General features: G+C 45.7%; 1 protein-coding gene across 1 annotated transcript; it reads left to right on the forward strand.

Annotated features, from left to right (window-relative positions):
* The first annotated feature begins 4152 nt into the window (after window positions 1–4152).
* On the forward strand, window positions 4153–22458 carry rxfp3 (relaxin family peptide receptor 3). The gene is made up of 3 exons (XM_078241901.1): window positions 4153–4239; window positions 20560–20587; window positions 21260–22458. The coding sequence occupies exons 1-3, from the start codon at window positions 4153–4155 to the stop codon at window positions 22375–22377; spliced, it is 1233 nt and encodes a 410-aa protein (XP_078098027.1). The 3' UTR covers window positions 22378–22458.
* Window positions 22459–22674: the final 216 nt, after the last annotated feature.

Genomic DNA, 22674 nt, shown 5'->3' on the forward strand with positions numbered 1-22674 from the left:
GAGTGAAATGTAAGATGGTGGGAGCCAGGTGGTATATCGCATGGTAAGTTACCCAATCAATTTCAACTTCTATAAAAAAATTCATTCACAGGATGCAGGCATCACTGGCAGGGCCAGCATTTATTGTCCATCCCTAATTGCTCTTCAGTTGAATGGCTTGCTAAGCTATTCTAGAGGGCATTTAAGAGTCAGCACAGAGGCCAGAGCAGGTAGGGATGGCAGATTTCCCTCCCGAAAGAACATTAGTGAACCAGATGGCTTTTTACAACAACTGGTTCCTTCATTTCAGATTTTTATTGAATTCAAATGTCACCAGCTGCCGTGGTGGGATTTGAATCCCATTACGATCGGTCTCTGGATCACTATTCCAGTGACAATACCTCTATGCCGCTGCCTTCCCAAGAGCCTCCCCAACCACAGGCAGGGATAAAATTCTCTCTGATGTTATCTGCAAATAGCAGTAGCACAGTTCCTTCAGAAATACCTAAAACGCTGTTTAATGCATCACTATTGAAAACATCAAAACTTATACTGCTTCATTCCTCTATCAAATGAATCTTCATCAATCTTAAGGTTAAAGATATTGTCCTGGTCTTCCTGCATTTTAACTTGGACTGCTTTAGAATCTAAGGAGTCGTGAAAGGCGCTGAACAATCATCAGCGCGTGCGATCATCAGCGCGTGCAATCATCAGTGTGCAATCATCAGTGTGCAATCATCAGTGTGCAATCATCAGTGTGCAATCATCAGTGAACATCCCCACTTCTGATCTTATGCTGGAAAGAAGATCATTGATGAAGCAGGTCAGGTGCTGAATGAGCCTGGCAGAACTCAAACTGAGCATCATTAAGCACGTGACACTTGATAGCACTGTTAACACCAAAGTACTTTATAAAATCTGAAGGTATTTTATAAAGATATTAAGGGCAAGTAGGTAACCAGAGAAGAGTCAATTAGGGACCAAAGTGACAACCCGTGTGCGGACCTGAAAGACATAGGTAAGAGTATTTTACATCTGTGTTCACTATGGAGAAGGACAATGTAGGTATAGAAAGCAGGGAGGTGGATTATGATATAATTGAACAGATTAGCTTTGAGAGGGAGGAGGCGCTAGTGGTTTTATTGGACTTAAAAGTGGATAAAACGCCAGGCCCAGATTCGGGGTAGCCTATGTGGCTGTGGGAAGCAAAGGAGCCGATTGCAACACTAATTTTCAAATCCTTTCTGGCCATAGGAGAGGATGTGGAGATGCCGGCGTTGGACTGGGGTGAACAAAGTAAAAGTTTTAACAACACCAGGTTAAAGTCCAACAGGTTTATTTGGAGAGGTACCAGAGGTCTGGAGGACAGCTAATGTGGTACCATTATTCAAGAAGGGAAGTAGGTTAAAACTAGATAATTACAGGCCAGTGAGTCTGGCATCAGTGTTAAGGAAATTATTGGAAACAATTCTGAGGGACAGAATTAATCTCCACTTGGAGAGGCAAGGGCTAATCAAGGATAGCTTGGCTTTGTAAGGGAGAGGTCATGTCTAAAAAAATTGATTGAATTTTTCGAGGCGGTGACTAGGTGTGTAGATGAAGACTGTGCAATTGACAAAGTCTACATGAAGTTCAGCAGGCTTTTGGCAAGGTCCTACATGGGAGACTGATCAAGAAGGTAAGAGCCCATGGGATCTATGGCAATTTGGCAAATTGGGTCCAAAATTGGCTTCATGGCAGGAGGCAGAGGGTGATGGCCGAAGGTTGTTTTTATGACAGGAAGCCTGTGTCGACAGGCTTGCTGATAGAAGCAGGGAAGTTGTTTCCACTGGCAGGTGAAACTAAAACTAGAGGGCATGGCCTCAAAATAAGGGGGAGCAGTTTTAGGACTGAGTTGAGGAGGAACTTATTCATCCAAAAGGTTGTGAATCTGTGGAAGTCCCTGCCCAGGAAGCAGTTGAGGCTACCTCGGTGAATGTTTTCAAGACAAGGATAGATACATTTTTGAACTGTAAAGAAATTAAGGGTTATAGTGAGCGGGCAGGTAAGTGGAGTTGAGTCCACGAAAAGATCAGCCATGATCTTATTGAATGGCGGAGCAGGCTCAAGGGGCCAGATGCCCTACTCCGGATCCTAGTTCTTATATTCTTAGGTTCTTATGTCCACTGGTATATCACAGGAAGCAGTGCTGGGTCCCTTGCTGTTGTAATGTACATTAATGATATCAATGTGAAATTAGAAGGTATGATCAGTAAGTTTGGAGATGACACGAAAATTGGTGGTGTGGTAAATAGCAAGGAGGAAAGCTTTAGATTACAGGGCAATATAGACAGACTGGTAAGATGGACAGAATAGTGGCAAATAGAATCTAAACCTGAAAACTGTGAGATGATGCATTTTGGAGGGACTAACCAGGCAGAGGAATATATAATGAACGGTAAGATGCTAGGAAGTACAGAGGACCAGAGAGATCTTGGAGTGCATGTCCATTGATGCCTGAAGGCAGCAGGACAGATGGGTAACGTGGTTTAGAAAGTATATGGGACACCTGCCTTTCTTAGTTGAGGCATAGGAGATAAGAGCAGGGAGGTTATGATGGAGCTGTATAAAACGTACGTTAAGGCACAGTTACTGTGTGCAGTTCTTGTCGCCACACTATAGGAAGGATGTGATTGCAGTAGAGACCGTGCAGATGGGATTCACCAGGATGTTGCCTGGACTGGAGTGTTCTAGTTATGAAGAGAGGCTGGTTTGGCTGGTGTTATTTTCCTTAGAGGAGAAAAGGCTGAGGGGGTCGGGGGTGGAGGGGGATGGGGGTGGAGAACAGGACCGAGGTGTACAAAATTATGAGGCACACAGACAGAGTAAATAGGAAAAAACCTTTTCCATAGTAGAGGGCTCAATAACAGGGGGCATCGACTTAGGATAAAGGATGGGAGATTTTGAAGGGATTTGAGGAAAAACATTTTCTCTGAGAGGATGATGGGAATCTGGAATGCACTGCCTGAAAGGGTGATAGCGGTGGGAACACACAACATTAAAGAAACATTTAGATTTGCACTTGAAAAGGCATAGCATACAAGGCTACGGACCAATTGCTGGATTATAGGATTGGATAGGTGTTCGATGACCAGCGCAGACACAATGGACCGAAGGGCCTCTTTCTGTGCTGTAAATCACTATGAATCTAGAACCCCTTCCATCGCTTTATTGATGATCAAGAATAGACTGATGGAGCAATAATTGTTGGATTTGTCCTGTTTCTTGTGTGCAGGAAATACCTGGGCAATTTCCCACATTACCAGGTAAATGTCAGTTGTACTGAAACAGCTTGGCTAAATACCTGGACAGTCATGGAGCACAGGTCTTCAGTACAATTGCCAGAATATTGACAGGGTCCATAGCCTTTGCAGTATCCAGTGCCTTCAGCTTTTCTTGATATCACATGGAATTCATTGAAGGAGATTGGCACCTGTGATGCTGGAGATCTCTGGAGGAGGCCAAGATAAATCATCCACTCGACACTTCGGGCTGAAGGTTGTTGTGAATATGTCAGACTTTAGAGGCAGAAATCTTCAACTCATTTAAAAGTGTCTGGATCTGTACCTGAAGTGCTGTAACTGGCAGGGATATGAACCAAATGCTGGAAAGTAAGATTAGACTGAGTGGCTTATTTTTCGGCCAAGTGTCCTCTTTCCGCGCTGTACACCTCTAGGATTCCAACTGAACACCCTCAATCACTGATCTATCTTCAACAAGCCATTGCATTTATATCAATCCTTCAACACAATAAAACATCTCAAGGAACTTCACAGGTATTTTATCAAACAAAATTTGACACTGAGTCACAGATGGATGTTAGAATAGATGAATAGATGACCAAAAGTTTAGTTGAAGAGTCAATAGGTTGGTCAATATTTAAAAACTCAGTGACCAACCTGAACGAGTATACCACTCCAGTAGCTGACTTCATTCGTAAGTGCGTAGAAGGCTGCGTGCCAAAGAAGCAAATCCACGTGTTTCCACAACCGGAAATCATGGGTGAACAGGGATATCTAGATATGATCTATGGAGATGCCAAAAGACAGTACCGGACCAAGCTAGAGTCCCAGGCTAGCTACACGGACTCCCCACCACCTATGGCAAGGTCTGCAAAACATAACAGGCTCCAAGATGAAGGCATTTAAAATCATCGGCGCCAATGCACCTCTCCCCGATGAGCTCAACGCATTCGATGCACATTTTGAGCAAGTGGTCAGCGTGAGCACGCCCTCCACCCCAGAGCCTCGGATCAACCTGTATCCGAGGTCACCATCGCAGATGTCAGAGCAATCTTCCCAAAAGCCAACCCACGGAAAGCAACTGGCCCAAACGGGGTACCCAGATGAGCACTCAGATCCTGCACGGACCAGCTGGCGGGGGTATTTGTAGACATCTTCAACCTCTCTTTACACCAATCTGAGGTCCCTATTTGCTTCAAGAAGACGACAATCATCCCGGTAGCAAAGAAAGACCAAGCAGCGTGCCTTAATGGCTATTGTCCGATGACCCTGACATCCATTATTATGAGTTGCTTCGAAAGGTTAGTCATGGCATGAATCAATTCTGGCCTTCCAGATTGTCGGGAACCACTACAATTTGCCTACTGCTGCAACAGGTCCACAGCAGACGCCATCTCCCTGGCCCTACACTCAACCCTGGAACAGCTAGATAACAAAGACACGTAGGCGAGACTCCTGTTTAGCTCAGCCTTAAACACCATTATTTAACAAACTCATCTCCAAACTGCGTGGCCTGGGTCTCAGCTCCTCCCTCTGTGACTGGATCCTGAACTTCCTAACCCACAAACTGCGATCAGTAAGGATAGACAACAAAACTCCTCCACGATCATCCTCAACACCAGTGCCCCACTCAGCTCCTTACTATACTCCTTATACACCTATGACTGTGTGGCCAAATTCCTCTCCAATTCGATTTTCAAGTTTGCTGATGACACCATCTTAGTGGGTCAGACCTCAAACAATGACGAGACTGAATACAAGAGATAGAGAATCTGGTGAACTGGTGCGACAACAATAATCTCTCTCTCAATGTCAACAAAACAAAGGAGATAGTCATCAACTTCAGGAATGGGGAAGAAGTAGAAATGGTCAAGAGCTTCAGGTTTCTAAGTATTGAGATAACTAATAAACTGTTTTGGTCCCTCCATGCCAATGCTATATTTAAGAAAACCCACCAATGCGCCTAAATTCTCAGGAGGCTAAGAAATTTTGACAAGTCCACTACGACTCTCACCAACCTTTACAGATGGATAAGGTTAAATCTCACTGGATCCAGGGTGAGGTAGCTAAATGGATACAAAATTGGCTTGATGAAAGAAGCCAGAGGGTGTTTGTAGAGGGTTGTTTTTCAAACTGGAGGCCTGTGACCAGCGGTGTGCCTCAGGGATCGGTGCTGGGTCCACTGTTATTTGTCGTTTATATTAATGATTTAGATGAGAATATAGGAGGCATGGTTAGTAAGTTTGCAGATAACACCAAGATTGATGGACAGTGAAAAAGGTTATCTCGGATTGCAATGGGATCTTGATCAATTGGGCCATTGGGCTGACGAATGCCAGATGGAGTTTAATTTAGATAAATGCAAGGTGATGCATTTTGGTAAATTGAACCAGGGCAGGACTTACTCAGTTAATGGTAGGACATCGGGGAGAGTTACAGAACAAAGAGATCTAGGGGTACAGGTTCATAGCTCTTTGAAAGTGGAGTCACAGGTGGACAGGGTCGGGAAGAAGGTCTGGTCACCCTATTATAGAAAGGATATTATTAAACTAGAAAGAGTGCAGAAGAAATTTACTAGGATGCTACCGAGACTTAATGGTTTGAGCTATAAGGAGAGGCTGGATAGACTGGGACTTTTTTCTCTGAAGCGTAGGAGGCTGAGGGGTGATCTTAAACAGGTCTATAAACTAATGAGGGGCATAGATCATCTAGATAGGCAATATCTTTTCCCAAAGGTAGGGGAGTCTAAAACTAGAGGGCATAGGTTAAGGTGAGAGGGGAGAGATACAAAAGTGTCCAGAGAGGCAATTTTTTCACACAGAGGGTGGTGAGTGTCTGGAACAAGCTGCCAGAGGTAGCAGTAGAGGCGGGTACAATTTTGTGTTTTAAAAAGCGTTTAGACAGTTACATAGATAAGATGGGTATAGAGGGATATGGGCCAAATGCAGGCAATTGGGACTAGTTTAGGGTTTTAAAAAAAAGGGTGGCATGGACAAGTTGGGCCGAAGGGTCTCTTTCCATGCTGTAAACCTCTGTGACTCTATGACCAAAAAAACCATTCTTTCTGGTTGTATCATAGCTTGGGATGGTTCATGCCCTGTCCAAGACCCCAAAAACTACAAAGGATCATGAACAAAGCGCAGTCCATCACGCAAAGCAGCCTCCCATTCATTGACTCTGTCTACATTTCCTGCTGCCTTGGAAATGCAGCCAACATAAATCAAGGACTCCACGCACCGTGGACACACTCTTCCACCTTTTTCTGTCGGGAAAAAGATGCAAAAGCCTGTGGACACTTAACAACCGACTCAAGAACAACTTCTTCCCTGCTGCCATCAGACTTTTGAATGGACCTACTTTGTACTTTCTCTTTCTCTGTATCTTTCTTTACACCCTAGCTATGACTGTAACATTACATTCTGCACTCTCTCATTTCCTTCTCTATGTACGGTCTGCTTTGTCTGTATAGTGCGCAAGAAACAATAGTTTTCACTATATGTTAATACATGTGACAATAATAAATGAAATCAAATCAAATAAGTTATGTAAAGAGAATCTTAACGGAGTAGAGAGTGGTGGAGAAGTTTAAGGAGCAAATTCTAGAGCTTTGGACTTTCATCCAACTAATAATCATGTTGTCCTGATGACTCACTGTAGCAGAATACACTTTGGAAAACATTTTTATTGCACCGATAAGGCTTCAGGTGCCTCTTTAATTCTCTAATGTCGTTTTCCTCGCAGCTCTCCTTCCCTGAGTAGTTATTTTATTAGTTACGCCAAACAAGTCAAGCAAGCCAGCTTGAACATTTTTAATGAAATCATTTGTTATATCATTTGTCATCAAGCCCCTTTCTATTAGCAGTCAAACACCCACATGCACACATTGCCAAAGTTCGTGGTCAATTTTCTTTGTATCATCAAGCACCTTGACTGATTACTCATATCTCAGATGTGGTCGTCAACTTCATGCAGCCGTCATTTTAACAGGACAGAATCTGTACCAAAACAGCAATGATCTGCCCTCTTATTACAGGTGGCCAAATTTCTAAAGAAATTAGGCACTTTTTAAAAAAACTCACAAACATCCTAGTCATTTCAAATAGGATGGCATGGTGGTATAGTGGTTAGCACTGCTGCCTCACAGTGCCAGGGACCTGGGTTCGATTCCCAGCTTGGGTAACTGTGTCTGTGTGGAGTTTACACATTCTCCCTTTGTCTGTGTATGTTTCCTCTGGGTGCTCCGGTTTCCTCCCACAGCCCAAAGAAGTGCAGGTGCACGGGGTTACGGTGTGGTAAGGTGCTCTTTTGGAGAGTCAGTGCAGACTCAATGGGCTGAATGGCTTCCTTCTGTACTGTAGCGATTCTATGGTGGTGCTTGGTCTATTTTTTGATATTACACTAACTATTAAACTTTCTCTTTGTTATTACAATTCACCTTTCTGGCTCCTGGCTTTTCTCAGTTAGATCCTCTTTTTTTTCTGTTTGGTCAGTTCCACAAAGGAGATTTCCCGTCCAATTGCTCCATTTCTGGTGTAGGGTCTCCTCTAGTTGTTCCCTACAGCAGTCTGGCAGATAATGGAATGATGGTTTAAAAAATAATTTGCAGTGAAGGATTTGCCCTCACTTTGTATTCTGAAGTTATCCTTTTGGCTGACTCCTTCCTTCCTAGGTAAATCTTCATCCATACTGTCTTTCCTGTCAATATTACACAATTTAGTTTCTGCCCTTGTTTGAATTCAATACTAACCTGCTTCCCCGTCAGATTTAACACAGTCAGTAGTTTTATTCCTGAAAATGTGCTGTACACATCTCCCCCATTACTTCTAACAGAAGGCTGCATTTCTAACTTTAGGAGATTAAAATGGCCCACTCTGATAAATTTGATGGTATATTGATTTTTCTATTAACTCTGAAATAAGGCTGCAGCTCCAACATAATCTTTAAACACCACAGTTGCATTACACAGGTTTAGGTATTTAGTGCTAGAAAATATATCAGGGTTATGGAAAATATGCAATGCAGATCCACCAGATTAATACCAATGCATAAGATCTTCCTCGACTATCCAGCCCGGGAAAATGATGGTAAAGGGGTAAAACAAACTCAGGGATTAAAGCATTAAAGCTGTGCATCCCAAACTTTTTCCAACCAAGTAACCATTTCAAGACATTAAAAAAATGCTGTGACCGCCACCCCCCCTCCCCCCGCAGGAGGAGCTGTGAGAGAGGGCAGTGGGTGGTGGGCCAGGGGGTGGGGTTGTGAGGGGGGAAGACCTATGAGGTGTTTCTGTTGGGGAAGGGGAAAGACTTGTGAAAGTGGGGTAGCAGAGTGTTTACTATCCATGAGTTTTTTAAAAAACCCCAGTGGGTTTCTTGGAGTCGAAATCAGGCCTCAAGCATTGGTTAAAAAGTACAGTAAGGATTTAAAAGGGCCTCAATGCTGCTAATCATAGAAACACGACAGTGCAGAAGGAGGCCATTTGGCTCATCAAGTCTGCACCGGCCACAATCCCGCTCAGGCCCCACCCCCACATCTCTACATATTTACCCACTAATCCCTCTAAGCTACGCACCTGAGGATACTAAGGGGCAATTTTAGCATGGCCAATCAACCTAACCCGCACATCTTTGGACTGTGGGAGGAAACCGGAGCACCCGGAGGAAACCCACGCAGACACGAGGAGAATGTGCAAACTTCACACAGACAGTGACCCAAGCCAGGAATCAAACCCAGGTCCCTGGAGCTGTGAAGCAGCAGCGCTAACCACTGTGCTACCGTGCCGCCCAATAATATTCCATCGGAGCTCCACAGCAGAGCTTGTGACCCAGAATCTCATCTCATGACCCCACTAGGGGTCACAACCCCCAGTTTGGGAAGCCCTGGATTAAAGGACACCATGACCTCACCACCATGTTCTCAAATTCAGTCACCCACCTTTTCCGAGCTTGCCACTGGTTACTGCTTTTGCACCCACCGGATGCATACAGGGGCCAGTACCTAAAAGCCATGATATTTCTAATTAATTCATGGAATTGAGGCATCACTGGTAAAGCCAGAATTCATCATCCATCTCAACTGTCTTTGAGAAAGTAGTGGTGAGCTGTCCTCTTAACGCAACTGAATAAATTGCTAAGTCATTTCAGCAGGCAGTTAAGAGTTAAGAACATTGCAATGGGCCTGGAGTCACATGTAGGCTAGACCGGGAGAGCAGATTTCCTTCCATAGGACATCAATGAACGAGATGGGTTTCTATGAAAATCTGGCCACCATTACTGATACTAGCTTTTCATTCCAAATTTATTTTGTTAATTAAATTTAAATTTACAGCTTTTGGGTGGGATTGAACACTTGTCTTCATATCATTTTTTAAATATCCGGTTACAGGATATGGGCATTGCTGGCTAGGTCATCATTTAGTGTCCATCCCTAATTGTCCTTGAGAAAGTGGTGGTGAACCACCTTCTTGAACTTCTGTAGTCCATGTAGTGTAGGAACACCCACAGCATTATTAGTTCAGGCCAGTAGAGTACTAGTTCAGTTACTGTACCACTATGCTGCCATACTTAATAGAAGAATAAAGTCTTAAGGGAGCATCCTATCATTCCTCTCTGGCATTCACTAACCTATATTTATAGACTTCAGTCTCTGCTGAAGTCCACCAGGACGCCAATTTCCTGATCATCAGGGCTTTACAGATACATTCAATGCCCAGATACCTCTTCTGCTGCTGAACAGTGACCCCTACTGAACTACTGCCACATTTTTGTGGTTTCCTCTGAAATAATCCAGCAATAACAATGCAAGTAATTGGGTTAGGGTCACTGCAGTGCAGTGGCCAGAAACATCAGCCCAGTGGGAGGAGAAGAAGGTACAGTAACCTAGTCATTACGGCACTGGACTAGCAACCTCATGAGTTCAAAACCATGCGAATTGTATAACTGAATTTGATAAATTTGCCTAGCCTTTGAAGCTACTGAATTGGACTAATATCCTTCAGGATAGGAACTCACTAACTCTTGCTAGTTGGGTTTAACCTATACAAAAGCAAAATATTACAGATACTGGAAATCCAAAATAAAAATACAAAATGCTGGAAAAACTCAGCAGGTCAGGCAACATCTGTGAAACTCCAATTCTTCCCAAATAGAGAAAATGCTGGAAAATCTCAGCAGGTGTGGCAGCATAAAGTCATAGGTATAGAGGCTTATAGCATGGAAACAGGCCCTACGGCCCAACTTGTCCATGCTGTCCATTTTTTAAAAACCCCTAAGCTAGTCCCAATTGCTCGCATTTGGCTCATATCCCTCTATACCCATTGGACCCATGTAACTATCTAAATGCTTTTTAAAACACAAAATTGTACCTGCCTCCACTACTACCTCTGGCAGCTTGCTCCAGACACTCACCACTCTCTGTGTGAAAAAATTGCCCCTCTGGACACTTTTGTGTCTCTCCCCTCTCACCTTAAACCTATGCTCTCTAGTTTTAGACTCCCCTACCTTTGGGAAAAGATGTTGACTATCTAGCTGATCTGTGCCCCTCATTATTTTATAGACCTCTATAAGATCACCCCTTAGCCTCCTACGCTTCAGAGAAAAAAGTCCCAGTCTATCCAGCCTCTCCTTATAACTCAATCCATCAAGTCCCGGTAGCACCCTAGTAAATCTTTTCTGCACTCTTTTTAGTTTAATAATATCCTTATCTAAAACCAAAAGAGAAAATGCTTGAAAATATCAGCAAGTCTGGCAACCTTTGACAAAGAGTTATCTGGACTTGAAACATCAGCTCTTTTCTCTCCTTACAGATGCTGCCAGACCTGCTGAGATTTTCCAGCATTTTCTCTTTTGGTTTCAGATTCCAGCATCTGCAGTAATTTGCTTTTATCTTTCCAAACAGGTTGCCTGACCTGCTGAGTTTTCCCAACATCTCTTGTTATTATTGTGGGTTTACATCAGTTCATAGAATCATAGAATCCCTACAGTACAGATGGAGGCCATACAACCCATTGAGTCTGTACCAAACACAATCCCACCCAGGCCCTCTTACTGTAACCCCATACATTTACCCTGCTAATCCCCATGTCACTAGCATCAATTTACCATGGCCAATCAACCTAACCGGCACATCTTTGGATTGTGGGAGGAAACTGGAGCACTGGGAGAGAACCCACGCAGACACAGGAAGAAAGTGCAAACTCCACACAGACAATGACCCGAGGAATTGAACCTTGGTCCCTGGTGCTGTGAGGCAGCAGTGCTAACCATTGTGCCACCGTGCCACCAAATTGGCGTCTAGATCCACATCATGTGGTTTTCTGCTGTCATCTGTCTCAAGAACATTTTTATTTTGATTTGAGAAGACAGTGTTATGATTAAAAAGTACTGCAGTCTTCATTTAAAGCACTGTGTGCTAAGGAAAGTAAAATAAATGTACAAATGTATAAAAGTGCTTGGAAGGATCAACAGCAAAGGAATGTTTCCGCTGGTCTCTGAATCAGAAGAGGCACCACAGAAATCATAGAGTGTGCTAGACAGAATATGCCATTATAAATGGTTAATAATGAACTGGAAGATATTATGTTTTAATAGACCTAGCAATTAAAATACCCCGTCAATGTAAAGCAGCAATGAATAGAGCCAGAGCCCTGGAATAGAAGAGTATAGAAATAGCTTTCAAACTGTACAATGTTCTGGATCAGACTGCGCACCAATAATACATTGAATTCTGAACACAACAGAGGTACTCAAGAATTTGAGAGGCACAGAGAAGAATGACAAGGCTGATCCGCAGTTGTATAACTATTGGTTATGAGGAAATCGATGTTCAATTCCAGCTTCAGGTGACTGTGTGGTGTTTGCTATCATCAACTGACCTCCTTCTAGACTGTAGGGATTCTATGATTCCATGAAACAGTGGAGAAAAATGGCCTCTTCTGCTTTGAAATGTAAGGGTTGAGAGGTCATCATACAGCGTACCGAAAATTGAAAATCGTATGAGGAAGGGAAATTCAGAGAATTACTTTGAAACGCGAGAGAAATTCTTCAGTTAGGGTCATTTAATTTTTATCATAGGAGCAAAACAGGAGGTGGAAAATTAAGAACGCTGTTTTATATCCCATCGATTTTCTCCTCCTTCAGGGAAAAGACAGGCATGGTGTCGAATGTATTAACAATTTGCTATTACCAGTTTTTGATCCAGCAATAAAAGTTCAAATTAACCCCAAAGGATTATCAACACATGAAACAGACTCCCAGATAAAGTGATGGAGAAGAAAAACGTGAAAGCATTTAAGATCTCACCAAAGACACAGAAGTTATTAAGGAGCATTCTGAATTAATGAACTGAATGCCCTCCCTCGTCCATAAGAACCGTGTATCTTGTGATGAAAGGTATCAATATAGGAACAGAACTGGAAGCATTATTGGATCAGTGGATTAGAAGGAATGTCTTTTTGCATAGGTTTATTGGGATATGGACTGCTTTACGACAAATATTGCTAGCAAACTAATCACAAATTTTAAAGAGTGAATTAGAAAAGTAATTAGGATTTCAGATCTATGGATGGGGTTGTGTGGGGAGGAAATGGGAGAGAGAGAAAGGGAGGGCGGGAGAGAGAAAGAGAGAGAAGGAAAAAAGGAGCATCTTAATTTCTGTGTCAAAATGCATTAGCCCATGAGTTCCCCCAAAGATCAACTCCACCTCCAGTCTGGCACCAATGCTTCTATAGGTAAATCCTGAGCCCCCACAGACTGCAAAGTGCAGTGCAAAAGTGACAGTGTGGGGCATGTCGCAAATTCTCCCTTTCCCCATCCCTGCTTCTTCAGTGTCCTATATAAGGAAATTGAAATCTGTTCAAAGCTTTGGTCAATGTGTAGCCTTCTCTCCAACAGCACCATGAGAAGGTACAGCAGCTGTGTCTATCTGGTCCTCACTTGTCTGCTGTAGCCCGGTGAGTAATCATGTGGAGGATCTTCTCCCAAACCCAGGGGCACAAAAAGCCAGTTGCAGCACTTCTGTTAAGCTGTCTAAGATCTACAACAGTGGTTTTTAACCGGTGTGCAAGTATGTCGTGGCTGTGTCCATGGGTGGACTCCAAGCCCTGACTTAATTTTTTTCTGTGAAAAGGCAGATTGCCCAAAACTCTTTCCAATGAGGCCTTCAGCACCTTCTCTTCACTACTCCTCCTTGATGGACCCCCTTCCTCTCTCCACAGAGTTTTAAGCTCACCTTACAGGGTCAAATTATTGTTCCAACAGGTTGTTGCTATCAGGGTACCTGTTGTGCGAACTGCATTTCCCACCAGAATAATGAGGGCGATTCTCCCCCAAAAAATGCTACGTGTTGAATTCGTGTGAAAACTGGAGTAAATCCAGTAAATCAGTGGGAGTTTCAAGATGAATCCCCCACATTCCGTGCACTGCAGAATGCACTGCGTGAATCACTCTAAAAATCAGTGGACAGGGCCTAACCTCCCCCTCCCCCAGCCTCATCTCCCAATACCCAACTCCTCCCCAACCAGCAGCCGTCCGCCACAGTACCAACCCCCATCCCTGCAATCCTGACCATCCCTCTGTGGTCCCGACCCCCGCACCACCCCCTCCCCCCCCCCCCCCCCCCCCAGCAGACTGCTCCACCCCTCCCCACCCCGATGACCAGGCCCAATCGCTGGCCTCCCTCCCTTCCCTACTGATCCCGACGCAGAGTGATAGCGGGACCGCCCCCCCCCCCCCCGCCCACCAATCACACCAACCACCCTCCCAGAGGCCACGCCCTCATCAGGCCCTGTCCCCATTAGGCCCCTCCCCCATTGGGCATTGGCACCTTCTCTGGGCATTGGCACTTTCCCCTTGGGCAGTACCATGGGGCCCAGGCTGGCATTGCCAAGGTGTCAATGCCAATGGGGCACCCCCCCCCCCCCCATGCCTAACCTTCTGGGTACCTTGCTTGGTCCTCTCCACTCAGCGGGGTTGGGTTGCTAGCTCCATGTAAGTGGGGAGCTATAGTAAACCATGCTGGAGTGAAACACTCCTGGCGGGGGGCGATCCCAGTAAGGAGTCTAACAACACCAGGTTAAAGTCAAACAGGTCTATTTGGTAGCAAACGCCACTAGCTTTCGGAGCGCTGCTCCTTCATCAGATGGAGTGGAGATCCTAGCAGGCCGAGAGATTACATAATCCTGAGCCAGCTAATAGCATTTGAATAGTATTCAAATTAGGGGCTGCATTCATTAGGCAGCTCCGCGCCGACTCCTGGCACGGTGCTGATGGTGCTGGAAATCTGGCGCTGGGAGATGCGCTCAGGCTGAGACGCCCAGCGTGAATCACGTGAATTGGGCGCCGCTAGAATCTTCCGGCCCGCCACGCTAAAAAATCAGCACAGTGGAATGGGAGAATCATCCCAAACATATCGTGATGTCCTAGAGGAGCCCAATTTGCATGAATGGATGCTTGACTCAACTGATCAATTACAACACTTGAAAATTCTGGTTAAGTCTGGAGCTGGAACAGAGTTTATCCACTCCATTTTAACTGCTTCACCAACTGAATTCCAATGGGTGGATATTTCTCACTGTCAATCATTATTATACATTTACTAGTAATTCAGATTTTTAGTTTGTTTCCAATAAGATACAGGAGCAAAATTAGGCCATTTGGTCCATCAAGTCTGCTACGCCATTCAATCATGGCTGATATATTTCTTATCCCTTTCTCCCACCTTGTCCCCATAACCTTTGATTGCCTTGCCAATCAAGAGCCGATCTATCTTTGTCTTATATGCACTCAATGACCTGGCCTCCACAGCCTTCTGTGGCAATGAATTCCACAGATTCCCCACCTTCTGGCTGAAGAAATTTCTCCTCATCTCAGTTCTAAAGGATCGTCCTTTTACACTGAGGAAGTGCCCTCAGATCCTAGTTTTGCCTACTAATGGAAACATTTTCCACAAGTCCACACTTTCCAGACCTTTTAGTATTCTGTAAGTTTCAATGAGATCCCCCTTCATGCTTCTAAACTCCATTGAGGTATAGACTATTTTGTAACTGTCTAACATAGAAACATAGAAGAGAGGAGCAGGAGGAGGCCATTTATTACAGCTATGACTGTAACACTACATTCTGCACTCTTTCCTTTCCTTCTCTATGAATGGTATGCTTTGTCTATATAACACGCAAAAAACAATACTTTTCACTGTATACTAATACATGTGACAATAATAAATCAAATCAAATCAAAATTTGGCCCTTCGAGCCTGCTCCGCCATTTATTACGTGGATTGGGGATTGGCTATCTAACAGGAAGCAGAGAGTTGGGATAAATGGGTGCTTTTCTGGTTGGCAGTTGGTGATCAGTGGCGTGCCGCAGGGATCGGTGCTGGGGCCTCAATTGTTTACCATTTACATAGATGATCTGGAGGAGGGGACTGAATCTAGGGTATTCAAGTTTGCTGATGACACGAAGGTGAGTGGGAAAGCGAATTGCGTGGAGGACGCGGAAAGTCTGCAGAGAGATTTGGATAGGCTGAGCGAGTGGGCGAGGGAATATAACGTTAGCAAATGTGAGGTTATCCACTTTGGAAGAAATAATAGTAAATTGGAATATTATTTAAATGGAGAAAAATTACATCGTGCGACTGTGCAGAGGGACCTGGGGGTCCTCGTGCACGAATCGCAAAAACTCAGTCTGCAGGTGCAGCAGGTGATCAAGAAGGCGAATGGAATGTTGGCCTTTATCGCGAGGGGGATAGAATATAAAAGCAGGGAGGTCTTGCTGCAACTGTACAGGGCACTGGTGAGGCTGCAACTGGAGTACTGTGTGCAGTTTTGGTCCCCTTACTTGCGAAAGGATATATTGGCCTTGGAGGGAGTGCAGAGAAGGTTCACCAGGTTGATACCGGAGATGAGGGGTGTGGCTTATGAGGAGAGATTGAACAGATTGGGTCTGTACTCGTTGGAGTTTAGAAGGATGAGGGGTGATCTTATAGAGACATATAAGATAATGAAGGGGCTGGATAGGGTAGAGGTGGAGAGATTCTTTCCACTTAGAAGGGAAACCAGAACTAGAGGGCACAGCCTCAAAATAAGGGGGGGCCGGTTCAGAACAGAGTTGAGGGGGAACTTCTTCTCTCAGAGGGTAGTGAATCTCTGGAATTCTCTGCCCATTGAAGTGGTGGAGGCTTCCTCATTGAATATGTTTAAATCATGGGTAGATAGTTTTCTGATCGATAAGGGAATTAGAGGTTATGGGGAGCAGGCGGGTAAGTGGAACTGATTCGCTTCAGATCAGCCATGATCTTGTTGAATGGCGGGGCAGGCTCGAAGGGCCAGATGGCCTACTCCTGCTCCTATTTCTTATGTTCTTATGTTCTTATTACGATCATGACTGATCATCCAACTCAATACCTAATCGTGCTTTTTCCTCGTAACCTTTGATCCCATTCACCCCAAGTGCTATATCCAACCGTCTCTTGAATACATTCAATGTTTTGACATCAACTACTTCCTGTGGTAATGAATGCCACAGACCCACCACTCTTTGGGTGAAGAAATGTCTCCTCACCCCCATCCTAAATGGTCTACCCTGAATCCTCTGACTGTGACTCCTGGTTCTGGACTCCCCCACCATCGGGAATATCCTCCCTGCATCTACCCCATCTCATGCTGTTAGAATTTTATAAGTCTCTATGAGATCCCCCCTCATTCGTCTGAACTCCAGCGAAAACAATCCTAAACTAGTCAACCTCTTCTCATACATCAGTCCTACCATCCCCGGAGTCAGCCTGGTAAACCTTCGCTGCACTCCCTCCAGAGTAAGAACATCCTTCCTCAGAAAAGGAGCCCAAAACTGCACACAATACTCTAGGTGTGGCCTTACCAAGGCTCTGTATAATTGCAACAACACATCCCTGCTCTTATGCTGTAATGTATGCTTTGATTTGCTGTACTCACGTAAGCTGCCTGGTGATGCAGAAACTGATGCTTGGTGGAAAAGCCGTCACTCGCAGACCAGTTTATGCAAGCTAGAATACTGTATATAGTTGGAGTCCCATTGACTCTGAAGAATTAATTTAACTGTACTAATAATGGCAAGGCTGTCAGCCTTCTTTTTTTTTGAATGGCCTGTGATAGCAAGGGTACATGCGGAACCTGCCAAAAATATAGCAGATACCCATGTTCCATCTCCATGGCCCACCCCTTATATATTATTGGCCACTGTCAGTTTGCTATGACATTGTGGGGTGGTCGATTCAGCTGAGATAAATGGGTGTGCTGCAGAATTGTTTGTCTCATTAAATTCATAGAATCCTACAGTGCAGAAGGAGGCCATTCAGCCTATCAAGTCTGCACCAAACACAATCCCACCTAGGTTCTATCCTTATAACCCCATTCATTTACCCTAGCTAGTCTCCCTGACACTAAGGGGCAACTCAGCATGGCCAATCCTTGAAGAGTGCCGTGTTACTGGGATTCTTTGATTATTTATTAGTGTCACAAGTAGGCTTACATTAACCCTGAAATGTGAAAATCCCCGAGTCGCCACACACCAGCACCTGTTCGGGTGCACTGAGGGAGAATTTAGCATGGCCAATGCACCTTAACCAGCATGTCTTTCGCACTGTGGGAGGAAACCGGAGCACCTGGGGGGAACCCACACAGACACGGGGAGAACCTGCAGATTCCACATAGACAGTGACCCAAGCCGAGAATTGAACCTGGGTGTCTGGTGCTGTGAAGCAGCTGTGCCAACCACTGTGCCACCGTGCCGCCTATAGTGATGTAGTAGGACAACACTGCCCCCTCTCTATTAACCTTGGCACAAAGCTACAATTGAATTACACCATGCCGCTAACCATGTTCATAGAATCATAGAAACCCTACAGTGCAGAAAGAGGCCACCTGGCCCATCGAGTCTGCACCGACCACAATCCCACCCTGGCCCTACCCCCATATCCCTACACATTTACCCGCTAATCCCTCTAACCTATGCATCTCAGGACACTAGGGGGCAATTTTAGCATGGCCAATCAACCTAACCTGCACATCTTTGGACTGTGGGAGGAAACCAGAGCACCCGGAGGAAACCCACGCAGACACGAGGAGAATGTGCAAACTCCACACAGACAGTGACCCAAGCCGGGAATCGAACCCAGTTCTTTTCTAGATCTTCCCACCGCTCTTCACTTTATTGATTTCTTTTGCTTAATTCTTTTTCATGCAGGAAGACAAGTGAACCATTACCCTCACTGAAGTCAATGCATAGCAACCATGATCATGTGCAATCAGTCCCACTGGTCTGGATACATGCCGGACATTGGGCTTGCTAACAGATTCCCTTTTCACAACTTAAGGACGAAGGCCAATCTCAAGGAGGATGCAGAGAGAGAAAGATAATGTTTTAAGGACCTTCCTCATTGAAAAAGTGATGAATTGACAATCAGTTCATGGGAAGAAGCTGCCACAAGCAGTAAAGGGACTGACAGCAAAAACTCTTATAACAGAGAAATGACAAAAGTTGAGGGAGAAAGAGAGCATGAGAGTAGAACTCCGCCTTCATTAAGAACCCCTTTCCTCTGGGTAACTCATGCCCTCTCAACCTCAAAGATCTGTGGCTCTAGGATTGGCCAACTGCGTTACCTGAAGACATTCACGTCATGATGCCTGGCAGATCTGATCCTCATTTGCAGAGACTGCTGGCCACAAAACAATCATTTATGTCCAATCCCTCACCTTTCTTCCTGCCTGGCACTTTATGTTTGATTTCATGTTCCAGGTTCAGTTAGAGGGTGGCACAGTGGCACAGTGATTAGCACTGCTGCCTCAGAGCACCAGGGATCCTGGGCTCGATTCCGGCCTTGGGTCACTGTCTGTGTGGAGTTTGCACATTATCCTCGTGTCTGCGTGGGTTTCCTCCGGGTGCTCCAGTTTCCTCCCACAGTCCAATGATGTGCAGGTTAGGTGGTTTGGCCGTGCTAAATTGTCCCTTAGTGTCCAAAGGATTAACCAGGGTAAATAGGGTGAGATACTCTTTCAGAGCGTCGGTGCAGACTCGATGGGCCAAATAGCCTTCTTCTGCACTGTGAGGATTCTGTGGCTCCTTTTTGTCTTACCGTGAAAGTGTCCTCAAGGGACACAACTCTGTCAGCAAGTAAAAAGCTTAATTTACCTCAATTTAATCTAACGTGCTGCAGCCTGCGATGTTACAAAACGAGCAACCCCGCCACAGAAACAGCTTCCAAAAAGGAAATCCTTTCCAGGATTCTTTAGATAGCAACGCGTCCCACATCAAATAATGAAAGCTGATTTAAAAATACTTTAGAAGGCGATTATCCTGAACCTTGCCCACACAAAACAGACCCCAAATGAAAACAGCACCAAAAATCCAGCAGAAAAGTCAATAATGATGCAGAGCCCAAAATAAACGCAGTAAAGCAGGGGCTGAATGAAGAGGTTTAAAGAGGTTTGAAATAGCTCTGATGAAAGGTCAGCGCAATTCGCCTCTCGGCAGATATTGCCGAATCGATTGAGTTTTCCAAGTTCGTTTCATATGCCCGGCGCCCACAATATCCTGCTTCTGTTTTCTGCTCAGTTAATTGTGTCTGTGAAGCCGGATTCCATAACAGACTCTGTAGAAAGTAAAGCAGCGACTGACAGCATGGGCGGTAAGAACTTGAGGTTGAAATGATATCTATGTGTGTCTCTTTCACTATCGCCACGTGCTAATCCATTCTAGTGCCAAATTGTCATCCTGGATTCAGTGGTGTCAGTTAAATAACCCACTCTCACCTTCAACCTGCCTGCCCTTTCTCCAGCCACCTCCTGGACAGCTTGCTGTTCCAGTTTGCCTTCTCCCTCTGGGTGTCTCCCCACCACTCTCCAGTCCAGAGAATCTCTCCAAGTTTCTCATCAATGGGGGGAAGGCTGGGAAGAGCCGGTGCATTTTATTGATGGAACCGATTGAATTATGTATAATCATGAATGAAACGTGTATAATCCGATTTGGAAGTCCGCACGATGGGCTAATGCTGGCCACGTTTTAATGGCTAAACGGGTCATAGCAGGAATCATTAGTTGGGACAAGGTCGACAAGATTTTAGGGAAAGCAAAGAAGAATCAGTACGAAACAATGTGTGATTGTTAACAGGAAAGCGATTCTAAAGGAATGTTTCCAGCGTGATTTATAGTCTCGGACCCGGCCAGTTTTATGTGGTCAGACTTCAGAATCGGGCGAGGGTCCAGCCAATCTATCCCGGGGCATTCCCGCTTCCCTGTCCTTTGCAGGGATGCAAACGACATTTCAAATAGGGAACATCGGAGGACAGGTTCGCTTCTGGTCCTTTTTAAGTTAAGGGAGCCCAGAATATAGAGACAGAGAAGCCACGGACGATGGTGTGAGTGATCGACTTGTCCATCCCTCGGCTAATTGATGCCACTGGTAACAAAGTGATGTTTGAGTTGGAGAGACGGTGAGGATCGGTGTGGTTGTGGATCAGTCCCTCTGCACACACACACTCTCATAGACCTGCACAGGCTACAGCTTCAGCAAGGGAAGACTGAAGTTGCAAGGATGGATTTATTTTCCTCCTATTCATATAATAACGTGTAACCACTCACCCCTCCTCCCCTCCCCCCAACGTGAGGAGGAGTAACCCAATCAGAGCTTCCAGCTCAGAGGAAGGGAGGGTATACGCCAGCCCTGGAGTCCAGCCTCTCCCTTGCCTTGCCGGGGCAATGTGAGTAGGGGCTGAGATATAAAAGTGCCCCCTCGCTGCCTGCTTGGGGACTCTCCGTCCGGAGCCGGTTCCAATGGGAAGGGCGGAAAGGCGAGGCAAGTAGCGGCTCCTGATCGCCGGGGACGTGGAACATGGGATGGATGTCAGATTCCAAGCGGCCAACCACTCGGCTGCTCTGCAAGGAGCCATGGTAGACAGGGACAGGAAGGACATCCCACTGGAGAAACTTTCCATGTCCAACAGGACTAACCAGTCGCTGAAGTATTTGGAAGTGGACGAGCAGGGCATCATTGGAGACGGCTCTGCCGCTGTCAGGATCAGCATCTCCATTGTGTATTCGGTGGTGTGTGCTCTGGGGCTGCTCAGCAATGTGCTGGTGCTCTATCTCATGAAGAGCAGGCAAGGCTGGAAGAAATCCTCCATTAACCTGTTCGTCACCAGCTTGGCAGCCACGGATTTCCAGTTTGTCTTGACCCTGCCCTTCTGGGCGGTGGACACTGCTCTGGACTTTAGCTGGCCCTTCGGCAAGGTGATGTGCAAGATAGTCTCCTCGGTGACAGTGATGAACATGTACGCCAGCGTCTTCTTCCTGACAGCCATGAGCATTGCCAGGTACTGGTCAGTGGCATCCGCGCTGAAGCCCAGGAAGAAATTTTCCGGTTGCTCCGCCAAGTGGATGAGCGTCTTGATCTGGGTCTCTGCCATTCTGGCCAGCATCCCCCACGCCGTCTTCTCCACCACCACCACCTACTCCAACGAGGAGTTCTGCCTGCTCAAGTTCCCAGACCAGAACGGTTCTGGCGAGTTCTGGCTGGGTCTCTACCAGATCCAGAAGGTGCTGCTGGGTTTCCTCATCCCCTTAGTCCTCATCACAGTCTGCTACCTGCTCCTCCTGCGTTACGTGACCAACAAGAAGGTCTGCAGCTCCAGCACCAACAGGAGGTCCAAGGTGACCAAATCCGTCACCATTGTGGTCCTCTCCTTCTTCCTCTGCTGGCTCCCCAACCAAGCCTTGACCTTCTGGGGCGTCCTGGTCAAACTCAACGCCCTCCAATTCACCTACGAGTACTACATCGCCCAGTCCTACATCTTCCCCATCACTGTGTGCCTGGCTCACAGTAACAGCTGCCTGAACCCCATCCTGTACTGTCTGATGAGGAGGGAGTTCAGGAAGGCGCTGAAGGGTATGTTTTGGAGAATGACTTCCCCAACCATCATACACATGCGTCCCTTCACAGCCTCCACCAGACCAGAGCAGGAAGATCAGGGACGTGTCACCATCCCGGTGAACCCAGTCCAGCCGGAGATTTTGTACTGCCCCCCGGGCGTTGTCATGTGCAACGGGAGATATGACATGCTGCCCGCGAACTCTGCGGAGCCCCGCTATTAAGAGGTCTCTTTCACAGGGACGCTGTGTTTTAATCTTTCTAGTGGATCGCCTGGTGCCAGTCTGCCTGGTTTTAACTCTTACATTCGGTTCAACTCTCCAATGCTTCTCACCAGTGCTCCTCGTGTTTCAATTGCTTGAACAGACTAAAGTGACCGTGGCTTAATCGTTGTGCAGCTGAAATCGCAGGGAGTGACACTTCCCTAAGTAAAAGTTGCCTTAACGGTTTAAAAAATAATGATAATCTGTTTTTTTTATCTACTCGGAATGAGCCGAGCAGCGGGATATCCGCGCATTCGC

This window comes from Mustelus asterias, chromosome 1 (genome assembly GCF_964213995.1).
Source record: "Mustelus asterias chromosome 1, sMusAst1.hap1.1, whole genome shotgun sequence".
NCBI classification, from domain to species: domain Eukaryota; kingdom Metazoa; phylum Chordata; class Chondrichthyes; order Carcharhiniformes; family Triakidae; genus Mustelus; species Mustelus asterias.